This window comes from Cylas formicarius, unplaced genomic scaffold (genome assembly GCF_029955315.1).
Source record: "Cylas formicarius isolate icCylForm1 unplaced genomic scaffold, icCylForm1.1 PGA_scaffold_10__41_contigs__length_53128322, whole genome shotgun sequence".
Classification (NCBI taxonomy): Eukaryota; Metazoa; Arthropoda; class Insecta; order Coleoptera; family Brentidae; genus Cylas; species Cylas formicarius.
The window spans coordinates 21,291,977-21,312,170 of record NW_026844214.1 but is presented as its reverse complement, the minus strand read 5'-3'; the positions used below and the strand labels follow the sequence as shown (position 1 = coordinate 21,312,170).

At 33.3% G+C, this 20,194-nt stretch overlaps 1 protein-coding gene across 1 annotated transcript in view; it reads left to right on the top strand.

Annotated features, from left to right (window-relative positions):
• Window positions 1–20,194, top strand: part of LOC132700937 (nephrin) — a 746,572-nt gene that overhangs the window by 712,870 nt on the left and 13,508 nt on the right. Inside the window, exons 6-10 of the mRNA XM_060668540.1 lie at window positions 3,836–3,980; window positions 10,706–10,836; window positions 18,191–18,350; window positions 18,430–18,530; window positions 19,324–19,522. Coding sequence (XP_060524523.1) covers window positions 3,836–3,980; window positions 10,706–10,836; window positions 18,191–18,350; window positions 18,430–18,530; window positions 19,324–19,522 — 736 coding nt within the window. The remainder of the gene's footprint in view (window positions 1–3,835; window positions 3,981–10,705; window positions 10,837–18,190; window positions 18,351–18,429; window positions 18,531–19,323; window positions 19,523–20,194) is intronic.

Genomic DNA, 20,194 nt, shown 5'->3' with positions numbered 1-20,194 from the left:
CGACCTGTACAGTGTATCATTTAATGTTTGCTGTTTTGAACGTATCTTGTTGCAAGTTATTGGTAAGTTCAAAAAATAAAACTAAAGAGATATATGCAGAATGACATTTGCTTTGTGCTAGATTATTTGAATTTTCAACTCATCAAAATGGACTTTTTTAGTCTTTGTGAAATCCAGCCTAAATAAAGATATAAACATTAAAATTGAGAGTAACGATATTCCATATACACAATCATGTCGAAACTTGGGTTTATTTTTTGATTCAACTTTAAGGTTTCTCCATTGACAATGTCTATCGAAAACTGAAAAAATACTATTAATTCTCTTATGCAGAGTCACTTTAATTTTGATGTCCAAAAATTGTGATTAAGAGTTTTTTTACCTATTTAACAATCATCATAATCAACCATAGAAAGCTATGGAGTTTACTTTACAATTGTTTTATATAGAGCTTCTTTATAACGACAAACTGAAGACAAATTATAAACTGAATTTAAATACGTAATTTTCGACAATCAAACAGGAATGCACTATAGGAATTATTTTATAGCAGATGTCGATGATATTCAAAGGATAACTCTATCTAAAAATGGAGAATTTGAATTGAATAAATTTGAAAATGAAATAATTAAAAATAAATAAAATAAAAAATAAAAGATGGCATATAAAACATATAATGGGTGTTTTTTTTCGATGTATAGAACTTTAAGTTGGCATTACTGTTCGAGATGGCGACCGATTTAACAGCTGTCAAGTGATTTATTCTCAGTTTGGTTTGGCAATTCATCATGAGTAGACTCACGCCTGAACAACGCTTGCAAATAGTGCAATTTTATTTCGAAAATAATGGTTCTGTGCGGAATACGTATCGCGCACTACAAAAATCGTCCATAAGAGCAGTTAATTCGATTAACCATGGAACGTTTTCACACCACGTTTACTCTTATTGATAACTCGCATCCCCAGAGACGCCGTACGGTGCGTACAGAAGAAGCTATTGCTGCTGTAGAGCGTAGCATTGAGGAAGACCCGAATGAGTCCGTTCGCCATCGAGCACAGGAATTGGATCTGTGTCCACCCACTTTATGGAATATTTTGCGGAAGGATCTTGGTTTACGTGCTTACAAAATCCAACTCGTGCAAGAATTGAAGTCAAACGATCATCAAGTAAAGCGTAGATTCGTCGAATGGACCCAAAACGAGATTGCCGTTGTTCCAGATTTTCATAAGCGAATTTTGTTTAGCGTTACATCCAGAAAAACTGACTGTTTGGTGCGCTTTATGGGCTGGTGGAATCATTGGTCCGTACTTCTTCAAAAACAATGATGGCCAGAACGTTACAGACAATGGTGATCGGTATAGAGCTATGATTACTAACTCTTTCATTCCTGAATTGAATAACCATGATGTCCAGGAGATGTGGTTTCAACAAGATGGCGCAACATGTCACACAGCTCGTGCCACAATCGATTTATTGAAAGACACATTTGGTGACCCCCCAATTTCACGTTTTGGACCTGTGAATTGGCCTCCAAGACCTTGTGATTTAACACCGCTAGACTACTTTCTGTGGGGCTATGTAAAGTCATTGGTTTATGCGGATAAGACAAAATTCGCCGTGTTATTGGCGATATACGGCCACAAATGTTGGAAAAAGTCATCGAAAATTGGACGTCCAGATTGGACTACATCCGTGCCAGCCATGGCGGTCATATGCCAGAAATCATATTTAAAATGTAATGCCACAAGATTATCTTTCGGATAAATAAAATTCATGTCAATCGAATAACCCATCGTTGTTTTATTGCAACTTAAAGTTCTATACATCGAAAAAAAAACACCCCTTATATGAAACAATTGTATAACACTTCCGGTTCTTTATCGTTTTTGGATAACTCTATTGTTTTTGGAGAAAATAATATTAAAAAATTTTAATATGTTGTTTTTTCTCAATTTAAATAATAAAAAAAAACATGTTATAATAAAAAAATTGATATATAGAGTATTTTTTATAGAAAACCATTTGATAAAAGTGAAAAAAATATACTTTCGCTTTTATCGGAAGTTCATTAAAAATTGGACTTTGTATTAGTTCTTCGAAAAAACTTCCAATGGAAAACCTCCTTAAAGTCCAAGTTTTGTGAGTGTGTTCAATTTAGAATAATTTTATAATAAAGCGCTTTTATATATCGCCAATACTTTTTGAGATATTTACAATTTAAATTTAAAAATTAAACTAAATTCAAACACATGTCATGTTGCATGTTTGCGGCGAAGCCAGAAAAAATCGCAGGTTGGCCAAACTCTTTTATACGGAGCGGTTCCTATATCGTTCTCAGACCAGCGAGTAATACTTTTCTTGGTTGAAGCGTCTTCTAAAACCTGACAAAACAATACAATAAAACAGTGTATATACGAAAAATCAATCATATCATAGGACTAAGTCATGAAAACGATTGTTCAGACCATTCTAACATGCTGTAAAATTTAAGATGGGGTATTACAGTAAGCATGTGAAGCGAATACGATTAAAATACGTTACCAGACCAATTTCTTGGAAAGTAATGAGTTCCTAATATAATACTGAACTAATAATTCATACTATAATTCTTACAGTACCTACTAGGGTTGCTCCCTTTTCCTGTGATTTCTACCCTTCCACATATCATATTCTTGGCAAACCACAGGATTCACTTACTTTCTGACCTATTGGGGCTGAGATATCAAGACGTATAAAATATATTTTCGGACAGTCAGCTGAAAGCTTCAATGTTCCTTTAACACCATAAGAAACTACCAAGAGCTTAAAGTAGCTGTATTATGGTGGACACGAAAAAAAAAATAGGTCAATTTCTTGGTGAAAAGTAAGGAAGAGTATGTCCGCTGACAATTTTGGCTAACTCTCACAAACGCAAAAGGTTAAATGACAAAATTTTCAGACCAACGTTTTCACTTTTTAAATTAAAGAATCTTTCGGCAAAATGGCTGACATGTTTGGAATATCAATAACTTATGCACGGACTTGAATTTGAATTTTGAATGGTTGTCGTTATTGTGAGAGTCGTAAGGGACACCAAGAAAGAAGTGTGAAATAAGTAAGATCCCAGCTGACCAACTGATGTCAAGGCTGCAAAAGGTTGTTGTCCTTGGCAAATGAATTTGGCTTACTAACGAGCGGACGTCAGAAGTGGTTGTCATTACAATTTAGCCTTTTTTATGGCGCATATCTAGATAAGATATCTATTGCCAACACGCACCACATCGACGCTAAGAGGGCGGAAAAAAATCCAAAAATATGACCACCTGAAGCTAGAAATCAAAAAATTGTAGCATATGGAAAAAGTGAAGGTTATCCCGCTGCTTATAAAAGGAAACCTCGTTCAATTCGATCTAAACTGCAATATTTACCGTCTAATGCAAAAGTCTACACTATTGGATGCAGCAAACATAGTCCGATCAATACGTAGTCTTGTAGCCTTGCAGCCGACGGCGTCCCTAAAGCTATAGTTTCGTTTTACAAGTGATTGACTATTCTCGTAAATCGAAACACTGCAGTAGCTGTTGATCTTCCTTTCAGACAAAATTTCTCTAATTGGTCTATAATTTTAAGTCTATGAGACTACCTTTACTGGTAAGATAGACAGTAAAGATTCACACTAACCGTAAACTTTTAAGTTTGTTAATTATTATCCAAACTGAAACAATTCATTGTTGTTGTGTTGTTGTCTATTCTGTTGGATACTAGGAATGAGGAATTTAGGTTAAAAATATGCCCTGAATAGATTTTTCTTTGCACTGGGCAACGTAAATTTATTGTTCGTCATTGTGTTTTAAGGAAGAAACGGCGACCAACATGACAATAAGTGAATTGAGTTTCGTGCCGACGACAGAAGATGATGGAAAATCCATCACCTGCAGAGCCGAAAACCCGAACGTAACCGGCCTTTTCCTCGAAACATCTTGGAAAATCGACGTAGTTTGTAAGTATACAATAAATTTCTCGTTTACTTTTATTGTTCCGTCTTTTTTCCTGTCGGTTAAAATGAAAAAGTTTGATATTTCCGACCGGCGCGGCGCGGATCTGGCATATAATCGGTATGTTGGGTTTAATATATTATCTCTCCGACAAAAAATATTTGTATAAAAACGTAAATTTATAAAGAACTGCAATGAAATGGAAAAATGACAGAACATTAGAAAGCAGCAAACATAAAATATTTGTCGGACAAAAAAAGCATGTTAAAAATGTTTATAGTGAATTTGCAAATAAAATTTTGACTCCAACTCATTCAACTTCATGAACAATTTAAAATTACTTTGATACAATTTACACTTAGAGCAGCAATTGTTACAACTTTGTGTGCACTACTTAAAAACTTCTATAGTTGATGAGCAAAACTTTTTACAAAAATTCTAGATTTCTCCTTCTGTAGTTTATATGCCCATTTTTTGGAGATTTTTAAAGAAATTTTATTATTAATTGTGCGCACATTATGAGCACACAAACTTACCAACTGAAATTTTTCGTTTTTTCTCCCGTTACAAGGCTAGATTTTGCCGCCTTCACAATATTGTTATTTGTGTCATCCATCTTTACTCGATATCGTTATCCTAAGCACATAGGAAACGATCTTAATCTTATTGAAGTTAATGACGGATACAAGTAGGGTGGTTTGGATAAGCGCATTTTGGATTTATAACACCCCAGTATGTTGTTTCACGCTATATACTGCTGCTGGAACAAATTTTATCAATGAACTTTGGCGTCCAAAAAAATCGGAATCGCTCCAGTTTGCTAGAAATCCACTTAGTTACATTACCGCATGTTGGAAACACAACTTTGTCACTTTTAATCATCGTAATTATAGGTAGGATCGTGGAAAATATTTGCCACGCTACAAAGTTCAAAAATAAAACTGTTACAAAATTCTAGGAACGGTATCAGTTTTAGATGCTTAAAATATTTACACATTTTTAACAGGAAAATATAATACAATATTTAACACGCCGCCATATTGGTTACAGAGATTGAAATGTCAGAATGGGGAGGAATTATTACCATTGTTAAAGTTGTAAAGTTAGCTCTCACTACAATCTGCTCATAAAAAAATTCTTGTGTGTGATGGTGAAAGTGGGCAAAGCTAGGGCCCTGTAGTGAACTAGTGATCCATTTGAATACATACCCTGTAAAGCATTGGTTGATTTTTTTTCGTCATATTATATTTGTCGTGGCTGGTAGGCAAAGTCGTTTGTTTAAAAAGGCCATTTTCATATTCTTGTACTACCAAAAAGCTTTCTAATACAAAATAATATTGTATAGTATATTGTACCAGAGAGTAAATATTTAGCTCTTTTAACGATTAAATCCTATATTTCTGTGATGTATACATTTTGCAAACATTTTGTCAATTCCGGTAAAGTTATTTATTTTTATTAGTTGCTTTTGGTGCAGTATAAAATTTTATAAAATTGAAATAGCCTTCCACTTCAAAAAAAAAAAAACCAAAGATCCTACAAACATTAATAGCAAAAAACTAACAAGGGGATTTTAAACGAAAAGAGAAAAATAATGACAAAAATTATTTAAAAATAATACCTGAAAAAAAAAACCTGTAGTTCTAAATGAAAACCAACTTCATGTTCATAGCAGTTCTATTTTACCTGTTAGGAATTTAGAATGTAACACTCCTGCTTTGTTTTTATATAAAACAGTTTTGTTGTTATACAAAACAGTTCAATGCGAAAGGAAATAGACAAAACAATATCACAAGAATCTATCGAATTAAAATTTAATGTTATACAAAGTAACGGAGGCAGTGCAAAAAATCAAAAAAAATCTTGAAAGCATTATCATATTCAGCATTACTTCTTTAAAAAAATGGAAAATATATTTTTTAATTATTTTTTCTTACATTAAACAATGCTACTATCACGTAAACTAATGTAACATATTTCTAGAAAACATGAGTGCCCAGGCTGGTGATGTGTGGATTAGGACGGCAATTATTTGTCAAGTCATTCCTTTATTTAATTTTTCTGAGTTATATCCAATATATTCACATTTCACCCAATAAACCACATTATTTTACTATTAATTTGGCATCTCCTCTTTAAGAGATGAGCAAAAATAGCGTTTTTTTTTTATATTACTTCTCGTTCGCGATTATTTGGAAACGTTGAACTTTCGCAAAGTCTCAAGTCACTTTCGGGACATCTTTTCCAATTTAAATAAAACCTTTTTTTGTTTTCGCTCCAACGCGCCCCCCAGAACAGCCCCACCGAATCCAGACGATACGACGCAAAAAGCGTTTAACTCGTCACGGCGAATCATTAATAGACTTGCACTCCCTTGTCTCGTACCCCGTTTTGCCGGATTCATAAACAATGGCTAAGGAAAACCGAAGGAAGGCCTCCCGCATTGCGTCTGTCAACTTGGGAAATTCGGTAACCGTTTTTTTCTCTCGTCCTTTTCAACGCGACGGTGAAGCTTAGGGAAAAGCTTATGTTTACTGGAAGCCCTTGAATACACTATGACAGTGGCGAATGATTAATGACGCGACGGGAGCCAGAGTGCTTTTTATTTCTTAAACAAGTTTTAATTAACCGAACAGGAGGCGAGCATACGGTAATAATTATGTTGATTCAAACGCTACACGCACTTTTTATACCGATAATAATGAAAATTCTAACACTTTAATAAGCGAAATGTTGTTGTTTTGTTAGTTTTATAACGTATCTTAAAATTTTAAAAATTGACAAACTGCTATACTAGATCATCGAAGAATTAATGTTTGATGGGCTAGAAAGTATGAAACGCCGCTGTCTTAAGCTAAATCTGACCGACAAGTGTGGCAAATGTAGTGTGATTGGTGGAATCTGCTTACCTAGGATTGGATTCGTTTTCCTAGAGAAGAGATGGATGCAACCGTGAACCGACATTCCCAGCAAAACGGTACAGTCAGTGATCATTAAGGTGTTGCGATTACCATTTGAGTAATCCACATAAAGGTGTAAATCAGGCTGACAGCCAAAGCAATGGCGAACACTCGCCTAGCGCTCTATATGAACATCCCGGAGAACTTCGGTTACCTCCTATTGTTCCGAGATAAAGTTCAGAGCACGCTCCCGACAATCCACCCTATTCGGAATGGACGCTTTTTGTGGACTTGTGCTGGGCGCTTACGAGCAGAGTGGTACTACCAGAACGGAGTACATGGTTCAGATGTTGGGGAGGGCACTTTATTAGGGGCCTGTATAAGACTTCCTTCTAACGATCTAGGATGACTTCGCTTATTTAAATAAATTTTTCAGTAATAGTAAAAACTCCCATTTTTTTAAAGGGTATAATATTATTATTATGAACCTTACTTTTTACCCTAGTAGGCTGTGGTAACCAAATAAGTGTTTATAATTGTTTTAAGTGACGTTATAATTAAGAGGCACTTTATTAGGGGCCTGTATAAGACTTCCTTCTAACGATCTAGGATGACTTCGCTTATTTAAATAAATTTTTCAGTAATAGTAAAAACTCCCATTTTTTTAAAGGGTATAATATTATTATTATGAACCTTACTTTTTACCCTAGTAGGCTGTGGTAACCAAATAAGTGTTTATAATTGTTTTAAGTGACGTTATAATTAAGAGGCACTTTATTAGGGGCCTGTATAAGACTTCCTTCTAACGATCTAGGATGACTTCGCTTATTTAAATAAATTTTTCAGTAATAGTAAAAACTCCCATTTTTTTAAAGGGTATAATATTATTATTATGAACCTTACTTTTTACCCTAGTAGGCTGTGGTAACCAAATAAGTGTTTATAATTGTTTTAAATGACGTTATAATTAAGAGGCAGAATTTGATAGATGTGACTATAATCAAGCAATATTATTATTACTTAAGTTAAAAATGTATACGGTGCAAGAAAAAACAGATATGCTTGAATGTTTATTATCGAATTTGAAAAGTCCAGAGAAGAAGCTATTTTGGAAAATTTATTCAAAGTTCCAGAATCCTCCACTCGTCAAGCCGCGTTGGAATTGGATGTAAAAAGAACTAGCCTCAGAAATTGTTTAGAATTAAATAATCGAAAAAACATTTAACTTCTTACCCGTGCAATATCTAGAGGAAAGAGACTATGACGCAATATTGTCAATTTTTAATACAAAAGCCTCAATTTTTAATCGTAAAGACGCACATTAATGGAGTGATGAAAATAAGAAAAGGGTGTTGGAAGTAAAACGACAAGGTAGACGATCTGTGAAACTGTGATGCGGAATATACCGATCAAAGGTTAAAGGACCAATTTTCTTTAATGAAAACAAACTCTAGACGATATTTAAATATGAAATTAAATACAAAGTAAATGAACTACCGGCTTGTGGACTTGCTCAATTAATATGGCAGCAAGACGGCGCTCCGTACCACCGGCGAAACGATATCACTGAATTTTTAAATCAAAATTGCAATCTTTGGACACCACAAAATGGAAACATCTGGTGGCCACCTCAAAGTTCAGATCTTATCCCACTGGACTTTTTTTATGGGTGATAATGAAAGATATGGTATATAAAGAAAGATGCACTACGGTAAATGAACAAAGAGAAAGTGTATTAGAGAAGCTGTAGTCCAATTAAACCTATTCTAATGCTATTAACCATATAGAGGTTGTTTATACAATGTGCATTATTCAAAATGGTGGACATACTGAAAACCTACTGTAGATTTTCTATTTTGTTTTACCTCTGTTTTTACTTTAATTGTTACAGTTTCTGTTGTTTGTTGTTTTTACTTGTTACTGTTACTCGTTTTAAATTTTTAAACTTCTATCATAATTATACATATTATTTTAAATCGTTGACGATATAAAAAATGATGACGTTAATTTCCTAAACCTATAAATCTCTGTATTACCTTACATACAAAAAGCGAAAATCCTTAAAATTAATTAAAAACTAAGAATGATATCCTTTTTTAAAATTCTTTAAAATAATTAGGTATTAGTATATAGGATATATATATATATATATATATATATATATATATATATATATATATATATATATATATATATATATATATATATATATACCAAATTATTTGAGCAGCTTTAAGAAAAAATATCAAAAACATGGGCGTCTCATTAAAAAAAAAAAGAATATTGTAAGTTGAATTAAAAAAAAGTCCTTTAATTTAGACACCCTGTATAATTTTAAAATACCTAGTCATCGCAGATCATTAGAAGGAAGTCGCTAAAAATGCGTTTCAAATGTGATCATGTAGTCATCACGGTCCGCCGTGGAAGACCGTATTTATTAAGAACAGAATTTTGCATAAAAAAATGTATAATCTTAATTTCTGTCTAAACCACACAAAATTCGAATAAGTAGTTTCTATAAAAGTCACCTTTATTTTTGGCAAGGATTCTAAAAATATCAAAATATATAGGTGTTTATATAAAAAAAAAATAAATAAATTCAATTTAAACCATAAAACTTTTTTTTTCTAAAAGCAGTAGTTTCTGCGAAAAGGTACAGGCCGATAATAAAGTGTCCTCCCTGCACACACTCTGGTGGAAGAATCATCCATAGTCACCTCAGGCAGCACTGCCTAATGGAGTGCGTGGCTTATCTTAAGTACTCGAGATGAATTTCTGGAAAACCCAGATATACTGGTGATTAATGAATAATGCCAATCTAACACCAAGAACGACCATCTGATGTCATTGTTTGTTTGTGGAATAAAGTGTACGAACAAGGCCGTTAAACGGGGATATCTCAGCTGTGACGACCTTCGCGCTTCGATGGGTCAATAATTACAATAGGATTTATAATTCCCGATAGAGTGAGGGCACATCGATTCAGGAATGGTTTCTCGAAAGAAGAAAGCTGATACCGAAGAAAGGAGGTTTCAAAGACATTTAACTTGCCTCAACATATATTACAATATCTTTGCCGGGATTTTGTACATGAGGTTACTTCCTGGTGAGTAAGGTTGAAAACGCAGACATGAGGGTTGCAAAGAGAACTTTTTGATCGACAGATATACCATACAAAATTCTGTCCACTACAAACGGAACTAATGTATGGCATTGGAAGGACAACAAGAAAGCGTTCCATACAACATCAAACAAACTGATTTGCATCTGCTGCAGTCCCTTACAATCACTCACAATCATCAACTAATGCTGCGCTATATCCAACCTTTAATGCTTCTCTGGAAAACTCAACTTTCAATCACTTTCAATTCAAAGCGGACATATTCCAAGTGACTCGCTCTGCATGTCCCTTTTTCCAATCTCGATATCACTTTGAAAAACACGGGGGGCCTGTGCGGACAACCTTCAAGACGACAGTAAACGGTCACACATTTTTTTATAATAACTATCTGACGCTTTATGCCACAATCCAAAGAGACAGCAAAAATTCTTTTAAGGCAGCATATTTCTCTACATTTTATGCAACATTTATCTAGAAATATATCAACATTTTTATGAATAAGGAAGACCGAACTAGTCATGTGTGCTACCCTGTACATTTTAATTAACTCACTTCTCTTGCGGGAGCTATAATTCAAATATTGCCCTTAATAAGTTGAGAATCTAGACGGTTCAGTCAGGCGTACAACATCCGAAATATAATCAGCGACCCCATTTCTCTATTTCCCTTTTGGAACCGATAATTAAACCTTTGAAAACTTTATTTGCAGATCCTCCCATTGTGGACCTGACACTGGGAAGTACTCTGAATGCTGATGACATCAAGGAAGGGGACGACGTCTATTTCGAATGCAAAGTTAAAGCCAACCCGCACTGGAGACGATTAAATTGGTTACATAATGTAAGTGAATACTTCCTGCACGAATAAAATTGTTACAAATAGCAGATTATTGTTGGATTCTATTATTGGTTTGGATTTTTTTATTTTCGCTGTGATTTAGAAATTGCAATTGGTCCGATCCATCCATTGAACAGCGTGGAGCTGTGTTGGAAAGCTAACAGCAAGTTTGATTATATTTTAAAAATTTATAAAAATCAATAGACTCTACGGTGTAGTAAGCCGTAGTCTCTTGACCGATATTTATGAGATTGATAACTTATCTCGGAACTTCAAACATCAGGAAACTTAGAAACGAAACTTGTTTAGATTTAATTATACTTTGAAAGTATTGTATTGTTATATATTCAGGATTTAAATTTTTGTATTTTGTAATTAATTTCCTATTTTTAATATGAGACCCTGTATATTAAGACAGTTTTAAATTCCTCGGAACTCACATACGATGTCCTGTTATTATTTCTGACATATTTCGATTTCTCTAACTGAAAACTTTATTTATATATTTGAGACTGATTTTCTTATAAAAAGGGATCTACTTTAGTGAGTGATGTTGCTTTTTTAATAATCAAAATCATAATATATCATTAAAAATGTAGATGAAAAAAAAACGATGTCATGTTTTTCCCATACCGCTTCTTTTTTGTTAAAATGGCATGACTGCCAAATATATCACAACCATTTTGTTTAGAGGACAAATAAATTGAACTGGTTGCAGATACCCGTTAACAAATTATTTAACACCAAAAAACCCAAACATGAGAAATAATAGGAAACAAATTTTAATTACATCTACATCAATTAGTATTGAGGTATATGACAAAAAAATGGATACCTGTTGTACCCCGGCTCCCTCTAAATAAAGTTTTTCTAACAATGGCTTAAATCGAGTTCGTTCTAGAAATGTCGTTTTTAGGGATATATTTTATTATAATTATTACTCAGTTCAAAAAAATACATAGTACGGAAAGATTGAGAAAAACTCAATTTTTACTAAAGTACCAGCTTTGGAATTACTTGGTTAGTTACTTTTATTTTAATCCTAAAACTTTTATTTTAATTTTTATTTTAATCCTAAATGTATGCCTTCAAATAAACGCGTCTAAAGAATATCTAAAGCAACCGAACGGTTCCGAAAAGAAAATATTAAAAATATTCGCTTCGACCAATAAACGAATTTTAAAAATACTCCATGGTGATTTCAAAGGATTTTAATCGAATTTCGGCTCATGTCGCAACGGGATGTGCAACTGGAATGCGTCGTTTTATAATCTGTCGTAAGATTCTCGATATATACTGCGGCATAAAATATTTATTATTGATAAAAAGCAGATACGTCGCGAGGGACGACTCCCCGTTTTAATAAAGGAGCATACTTACATAAAAATTTATCTTACGATGCCGAGTTACTGCCGGAATTTTATATTCCGAGACAAACAGATGCCGTAAAAATAACCAAAAAAAAATCGACCGACTTGGGCGTTCTCTGAAACGGGGGAGCATAAACGCAAACTACCAAATATCCATATTTGATAATTCGATATCCACTTCTGTTGTTGCGGAATTTCCGATATGGGAGTTCAGAAAAGATGTAATTTGCACTGGCCTTATTTTAGTCCAAAACATTTTGATTTTTTTTGCTGTAATTAATACTAAAAAGTTTAAAATTTATTTGCCATACAAGGATATAAATTAACACACAATTTCTGAACGCCAAAAGGATGTAATATCCACGTAGACAAAACAATAATAACTAATATCAACTAGTTACAGTTTCAATCCGATATCGTTTACCATCATTGACCAAATAAACGTTATTAAGTATTAACTAGAACTCTAAAATCTGAGGGTAATTGATTATGCATTCCAACTGTTTATTCTGATAAGGAGAAATTGGGAATCGAAAATAGTTCTAAATTTAATTTTATTAAGGGATAGAAGGAGGATCCTGATTCATTAAAACAATCGAAGAAGCGTAATTTGCTGTAATAAAAATAAAAAAATAATAAATAAATAATAAATAAATAAATAAAATAAATGCTGTAAATAAACTTGAAGCACTACTTTTGTACACGATCTATGTTATGAATTTCTGTATGTGTATCTGTATCAATACGGAGCATCCACTACATCACTATAATTAAAGTCTTTTTGAGGAATAGGTAGTAAGTGGCGACAAGAAACTGGAACAACATATTTAAATTTATATATATTTATGGATGTACTTATTTATGTGGTTTTTAAACATTAATGTATTGTCCATTATATACCTAAATTTCAAGTATATCGGGGTTCAATTAAATTTCTATAATTTTTACCTTAAACGAATTATTAATGTCGGCACTACCCCTGTTTTTTGAGCATACCGTTAGCTCTCCAAAATCGTCATTTATGATTTCGACAGGCTCGAAAGAAAGATTGTATCTAATAGCTATAATAATATAATAATATAATATCTATAACCTGCAAAATTGCCTCAATGATTTTTCTGTGTGAAAATTCAATTAGATCATAAAATCCAGAAAAACGCCAGTTTTAAGAAAGGATGTTTTTCCCTTATAATAACAATAACATTATTTCATTAACACAATCAAAAAATTTGTCCACGCGTTGGTGCTGAATTTCTATAGAATTTTTTTAATTCAAAATTACAAAAACATTTTAATAAAACCTCGTTTTTAGCTCTTTCTAAAAATTTCAACTTTGACGGACTTCCAATTCATTTATCAGCACGTATTCCATCATAAAGGATTTGTATATTCTATCATGACAATGACCCCTTCTTCAAATGTCTGTTATACGCTGACATACGAAGCACTTTTTTAGCGAATGATAATACTGATTAACTCTCTTGATAGTAATTGCTCAAGTCGCTGGGGTAATATTGTATTCATCTCAAACGTGTCAAAGGTGCGGTCTTTCATATTATATTAATAAAAACTTCGGACTTTCAATATTATATCAATATTTTGTTATTACTATTATTATTATTTCATTTATGAAGTGACTATACTAAAAGAATATGAAAAAAATCAATTCAGAAGGCACTGTTACTCAGACAATTCTGGAAAATAAATTTTAGAAACGTCATTGGGAACAGCTCTTAAAAGACCTATCTGAGTCGGATCTACACGGGTAACAAAACGTGCTACGGAAACGATATGCGGAAGTAAGCGGTACTGTAAAGTTAGACATAATACAGAACCAGTTGAAGGACCTACTTACACAGAACAGGAGGAATATTTACCTATCGTGATAGGATCAGGTGAATACGAGAAAATAAACATATCGCCCAATGAAGTTAAAAATGCAATTAAAAAAATGAAAAACAGAAATGCTCCAGCGAATTGTTAAAGTATGGCGGAAACTGTTCAACACAAGAAATAACAAAATTGTTTAATAAAAGAAGAATGGAAAGGCAGTATGACTCTGCTTTTGTTAAAAAAGGGACAGAGGAAATCTTGAAAACTAACGTGAAAAACAAAACATTGCAGTGCAGGATTATCCTATAGAAGATTCAGATAGAAATGATAGAAATAATCCGTTCTGCGACCGACAATTTAATGAAATCTCGTTTTTAGCTGTTTCTAAAAATTTCAACTTTGACGGACCTCCAATTCATCTATCAGCACGTATTCCATCATAAAGGATTTGTATATTCTATCATGACAATGACCGCTTTTTTAAATGTCTATTATACGCTGACATACGAAGCACTTTTTTAGCGAATGATAATACTGATTAACTCTCTTGATTGTAATTGCTCAAGTCGCTGGGGTTATATTGTATTCATCTCAAATGTGTTAAAGGTGTAGTCTTTCATATTATATCAATAAAAACTTCGGACTTTCAATATTATATCAATATTTTGTTATTACTATTATTATTATTTCATTTATGAAGTGACTATACTAAAAGAATATTTAAAAAAAATAGAAACGTCATTGGGAGCAGCTCTTAAAAGACCTATCTGAGTCGGATCTATACGGGTAACAAAACGTGTTACGGAAAAGAAAAGCGGCTTACTTCCGCTCCGGAATATTTACCTATCGTGATAGGATCAGATGAATACAAGAAAATGAACATATCGCCCAATGAAGTTAAAAATTCAATTAAAAAAATGAAAAACAGAAATACTCCAGCGAATTGCTAAAGCATGGCGGAAACTGTTCAACACAAGAAATAAGAAAATTGTTTAATAAAAGAATAATGGAAAGGCAGTATGACGCTGCTTTTGTTAAAAAAAGGGACAGAGGAAATCTTGAAAACTAACGTGAAAAACAAAACATTGCAGTGCAGGATTATCCTAAAGAAGATTCAGATAGAAATAATAGAAATAATCCGTTCTGCGACCGAATTTAAAAGTCCAATGTTCCTGTGTTTTGCAGGCCTGAAGAAGGCATTAAATTGTACAAAACTATGCAACCTTATTTGTCTCTTAGTTGCAAGAAAGGTGCAATTCAGTGATGTTCACAACTTATTTATTCCATATAAATAAAAAAAAAACAATATCGAGCACCGAGAAAGCCTTCAATACAAAAAGGGAATATTGCTATACTTATACAGAGAAAGATTTTAAAAATTATTTCTTACATTCGAGCAACTTTATTATTTTGCCAGCGATATCTTCTCCTGTCACATACAAACGGCGAACGAAACGACTCTATTCCATTTTCGGCAAACTAATTGCGGGCGAGACCGGACTTCATCAGAGACACATTTCACGAAAAACGATCGGAAGACTAATTTTCTTGAACTGTCTTGGATTTCGTTCATATTGGGATGCTAGAGGGAACTATTGACGCAGCACAATTTTTTTAACAATTTTAGACCTCCAAATAGACAAGAGTGGTTGCGCAGCTTCAGGAAATTAAAAGGTATAGATTCGAAAACAGATCTATAATTCACCTCGATGAAATTTGGTCATATACACACGACAGGATGGTTAAAAACTGTCAGATAAAAAAAAACTTTTTTACGTAATTATATTTTATAGAATATAATATTCAATCTTTATAATTTTAAAATACCTTAAAAGTACATCTCTGGAGCTTTGTCCCACAATACAGGCTAGTTACATATTTTCTGGCCGCCGTCATGTTATTTCAATAATTGATCTCAAAAGCCAAGACAATATACTTTGCAATAGACTATAATCGAAAAACTCTTTCATATTATTTTCGTTACGTTGTCGTCAAAAGATTGTACATCTCTATTAGACACTGTGACGAGTAAGCCGGGTCGGCTGAGCTCGGCCCGGACCCGTTGGCGTTCCAAGAACTGAGGCCTACACAGGAATCGGAGCAAGATCACAAACGCTCCTTCTTGGGAAGACGGCTCGAATGTTCCACACCTATCGCGAACAGGCGCTGCGTTCTAAAAAAGCGTAATTGAGCAGTCAGAGTCCAAACGTGAGACCGTGCAGCGCGCAAATATAAAGAGTGAACTGATATAAATAGACGTAATATAAGATATTAGTATTAGTCTCGAAAACAAGTAACGTCATTCTTCTATCTTTTTCAAAATATTCTTTTTTTGTATAGGTGACATATATAACAATTGAAAAATAAACATAATTTGCAGGCGAATATTTTATACGGATTGGAATGGCATGCAAAGCAGGTTATGATTTTTTTTCTATTAGTAAATAATATTGGATAATTTAATTTTGTTAGTTTAAAATTGAATGATATATTTTGTAGTGGCCTTCAGAATAAGTTTTGTAATTAATTGATTTTTTGTTTTTTTGGATTTCTATACTTTCCTAAAGTTCTCTTTTTTTGGTGTTAGGTTCTGTTAGTAGGACTTTTTAAAAATTAAATGTGTGTTTGGTGTTGCCGTATGAAAAGCTGTTTTATTTTTTTTGTCATACTTATGTCCGTTGATTTTATTTATTAAATATTGGCTTGTTTGTACTATATACACACTGTCGCAATTAGTGCGTGGAATTTCATATACTACATTACTTCTTTTTTGAACTGGAATTTTTGCTTTGAGTTTTTTTTTTTTAATTATAACTTTTGGTGTTCTACTGATAATCCATATATGGTATCGATATATATTTGCTTTAAGGATTTTGACGTTGGTTTTTATTTACGTTGTTATAAAATTTGTTGGTACGTTTACTAAAGATATTATTAATTTGTAATATATTAACACAACGTCAAATGTCATCAATTGTTACACATGCCACCTATACAAAATAAGAACATTTTGAAAAAGAAATTACGTTCGAAACGTTCATAAATATTTAAAAGAATCACATTATTTATTTTCGAGAGACCGAATACCGAAGAGAAATTGAAGAAAATATACACGAGACGGTCACACACACACACACACACACCCACACACACACACACACACCCACAAACACACACACACACCCACACACACACACACACACACACACACACACACCCACACCCACACCCACCCCCCCCCACACACACACACACACACACACACACACACACGCACGCACGCACACCCACCCCCACACACACACACACACACACCCACACACCCACCCCCACACACCCACCCCCACACACCCACCCCCCCACACACACACACACACACACACCAATGCCAAGTGAGATTTTGGCGAAACGTCTGCAGGATTCCAGTCGGATGCAGGATTTGCAGGATTCCAGTCGGATGCAGGATTCCAGTCGGAGTTCAACGAGCGAACGGATGATATCCCGGAATATAGTGTCATCATATATATATATATATATATATATATATATATATATATATATATATATATATATATATATATATATATATATATATATATATATATATATATATATATATATATATATATATATATATATATATATATATATATATATATATATATATATTAAAAAAAAAAACAAATATTGATTAAATAAATTTAAAAAACATACTACTCCTTTCTGACCAATAAATTTGTTTGAAAACGTTACGGAAGACTTAAATTGTTTTACTTTCTGGGTGTATGAATTTGTGTGGCTTTTTTTCAAGTTATGTAATAGAAAAAGTTTAATAAAATGTTTCTTGATCATCAGTTAAAAATATGTTAATTATTTCAGTAATAATTATATCGTTAAGAGTAAAGTAATTAACTGAGGAGAATAATCCACTCTCCCATTTATATAAATAAACAAAAAGCAGACAACAGCTTTAAGCCGGCGAATATAGGAACACGTTCAACTGCATTATTTCATGGTTGTAAACTCAATAAATAAATCAGTAAACTTGATACTAAATCTAGATGAACTTTAACAATTTTTTAACTCAATTACTAATAATTATTGCACAAAGAATCAACACCTGTGGAGCAATCATAGACGGTTTTATTTTCTAGGGCATCCTCTTGCATCACAACATGTCCAGCCGAATCATCCATAGTAACCAAAGCCTCGTACTGCAAAAAGTGAACAGGCAAAGTGCCGGTATTTATCGGTGCTCTGCTGTTAATTCCGAGGGCGAAACAGTCAGCGACGAACTTCATTTTAGGGTGCAATGTGAGTTACTCTTATTTTTATTTAGTTATTCTTTACTTCACATGGGATGTCCAATTCAATTTTTTTTTTTGGTTTTCAGACGCTCCGACATGTAGATTTGACAAAGTTTTGGTGCTCGGAGCATCTCGCGGTGAAAGCATCGACGCGTTGTGTGAAATCGAATCGGATCCTCCGGCCAAAGTAAGTAATTAAGTAATTAGTTTTTTCAAAACCTTTTCGCTGAAGACCAGCGCACGGCGCGGCGGTTTCTAGAATTCAAATGCTGTATTTATTGGTGGTCAACCAGTCGATAAATTCTTATTGTGTCCAAGATGAACGTAGAGTTTTCGTTATGCGAAATACGGAGTGATTAACATTTAAATAGAAACAAAAAAAAAACATGAGGAATATCATGTCATTATTTCTAATACCTTTTCCATGTTTGAAATATTATAAAAATCGCATTTTCTTATTAGCACGAGAAGTTGCGCCCGTCAGCGGTTGTTATAATTTCGCCACACAATTAATACTTGCCGAGATACAGCAGAGACCTATTCTTAATGAGACACCAGATACACCAATAGCTTTACATATCCCCAAAGGGCAAAATTTAGATTGCGGCCATTTGTATATCGATGTACATCCAAAACTTTCTTTAAAATACTTCACGTTAACATGGGCGGGAAGCCCAATTATTATTAAACTTTGAAAGAACACTTTGTGTGTGGGGTGAAAATATTTTCTAAGTTAACTAATTACCAGGTTTATTTTAAGTTTGGCAAAGTCCCCTAACGGAAGTGGCCAAAAAGCGTTTCTGATCGTTTTCTGAAAATAAATCAAATTTTGAATTTTCAGTTTATTCGTGTCATTACAACAAGAATGTTTATTAACAAACGCATCTTTAGATAGACTTTGATATGGGAAATGTTTCAGAAATTTTCTGTTTTTTTTTTGTATTGATATAAATATATATTTTGTACTTTTCCATTTTCAGAACTACAAGTGGAAATTTAACAATTCTGGCGAAACATTGGACGTCGATTCAGACCGATTCTCCAAAACTAGCAACGGAACAGTGAGCATTCTCCGTTATACTCCCATCACGGAGATGGACTATGGGTCCTTATCCTGTTGGGCATCCAACGCAGTTGGGCAACAGATAAATCCATGTATCTTCCAAATCGTTGCAGCTGGTATTGAGCAAATTTTTAAAATATTTAATAAATATTCGTATTGTATTGTTTATTTGCACATCGGTTTGATTTGTCTTGGATATCCATCGCTCGAATATACAGAAACTTTATAAAAACTACCTATCCTTACCTCAAACTACAAGATATGGATGAAAAGTAATATTTAAGGAATACGTGGCAAAAATGTACACCAGAACAGTAATAAAATGAATCTTAATTAATTGAATTTAAAATTTAAAAAATGTCTGATCAACGGAACTCTTAGTTTATTGGGTATCAAAGGCAAATCTAAGCAATTTACCTGTTGTAGTTAATTACTGCTTATATGGTTTTGTTGAATACGCGAACGTCTAATTGCAATTCAAGTTATTATTACTCAAGCGTTAGTATCCAGTATCAGTCACTCATTTATTAAGACACTCTGTCCACACCTGCCTCAAATGTCGTTATTGTATAATATACTATCAAAAAATATACAGAGCTAATAAATCTATAGTCCCACATCTAATCTATCCGCAACATTAGGATTTTCCTCCACTAAAACATTCTTTTTTGATACGGCTATTATTCCTCTATCACTGTTTACAAAACTTCCGGATTCCTTCTGCGTTGGTTGTTATTCAATTGAACTTGCACGGATGAAGCGTGTGGAAAAAACGTCCGCTCGCCGAG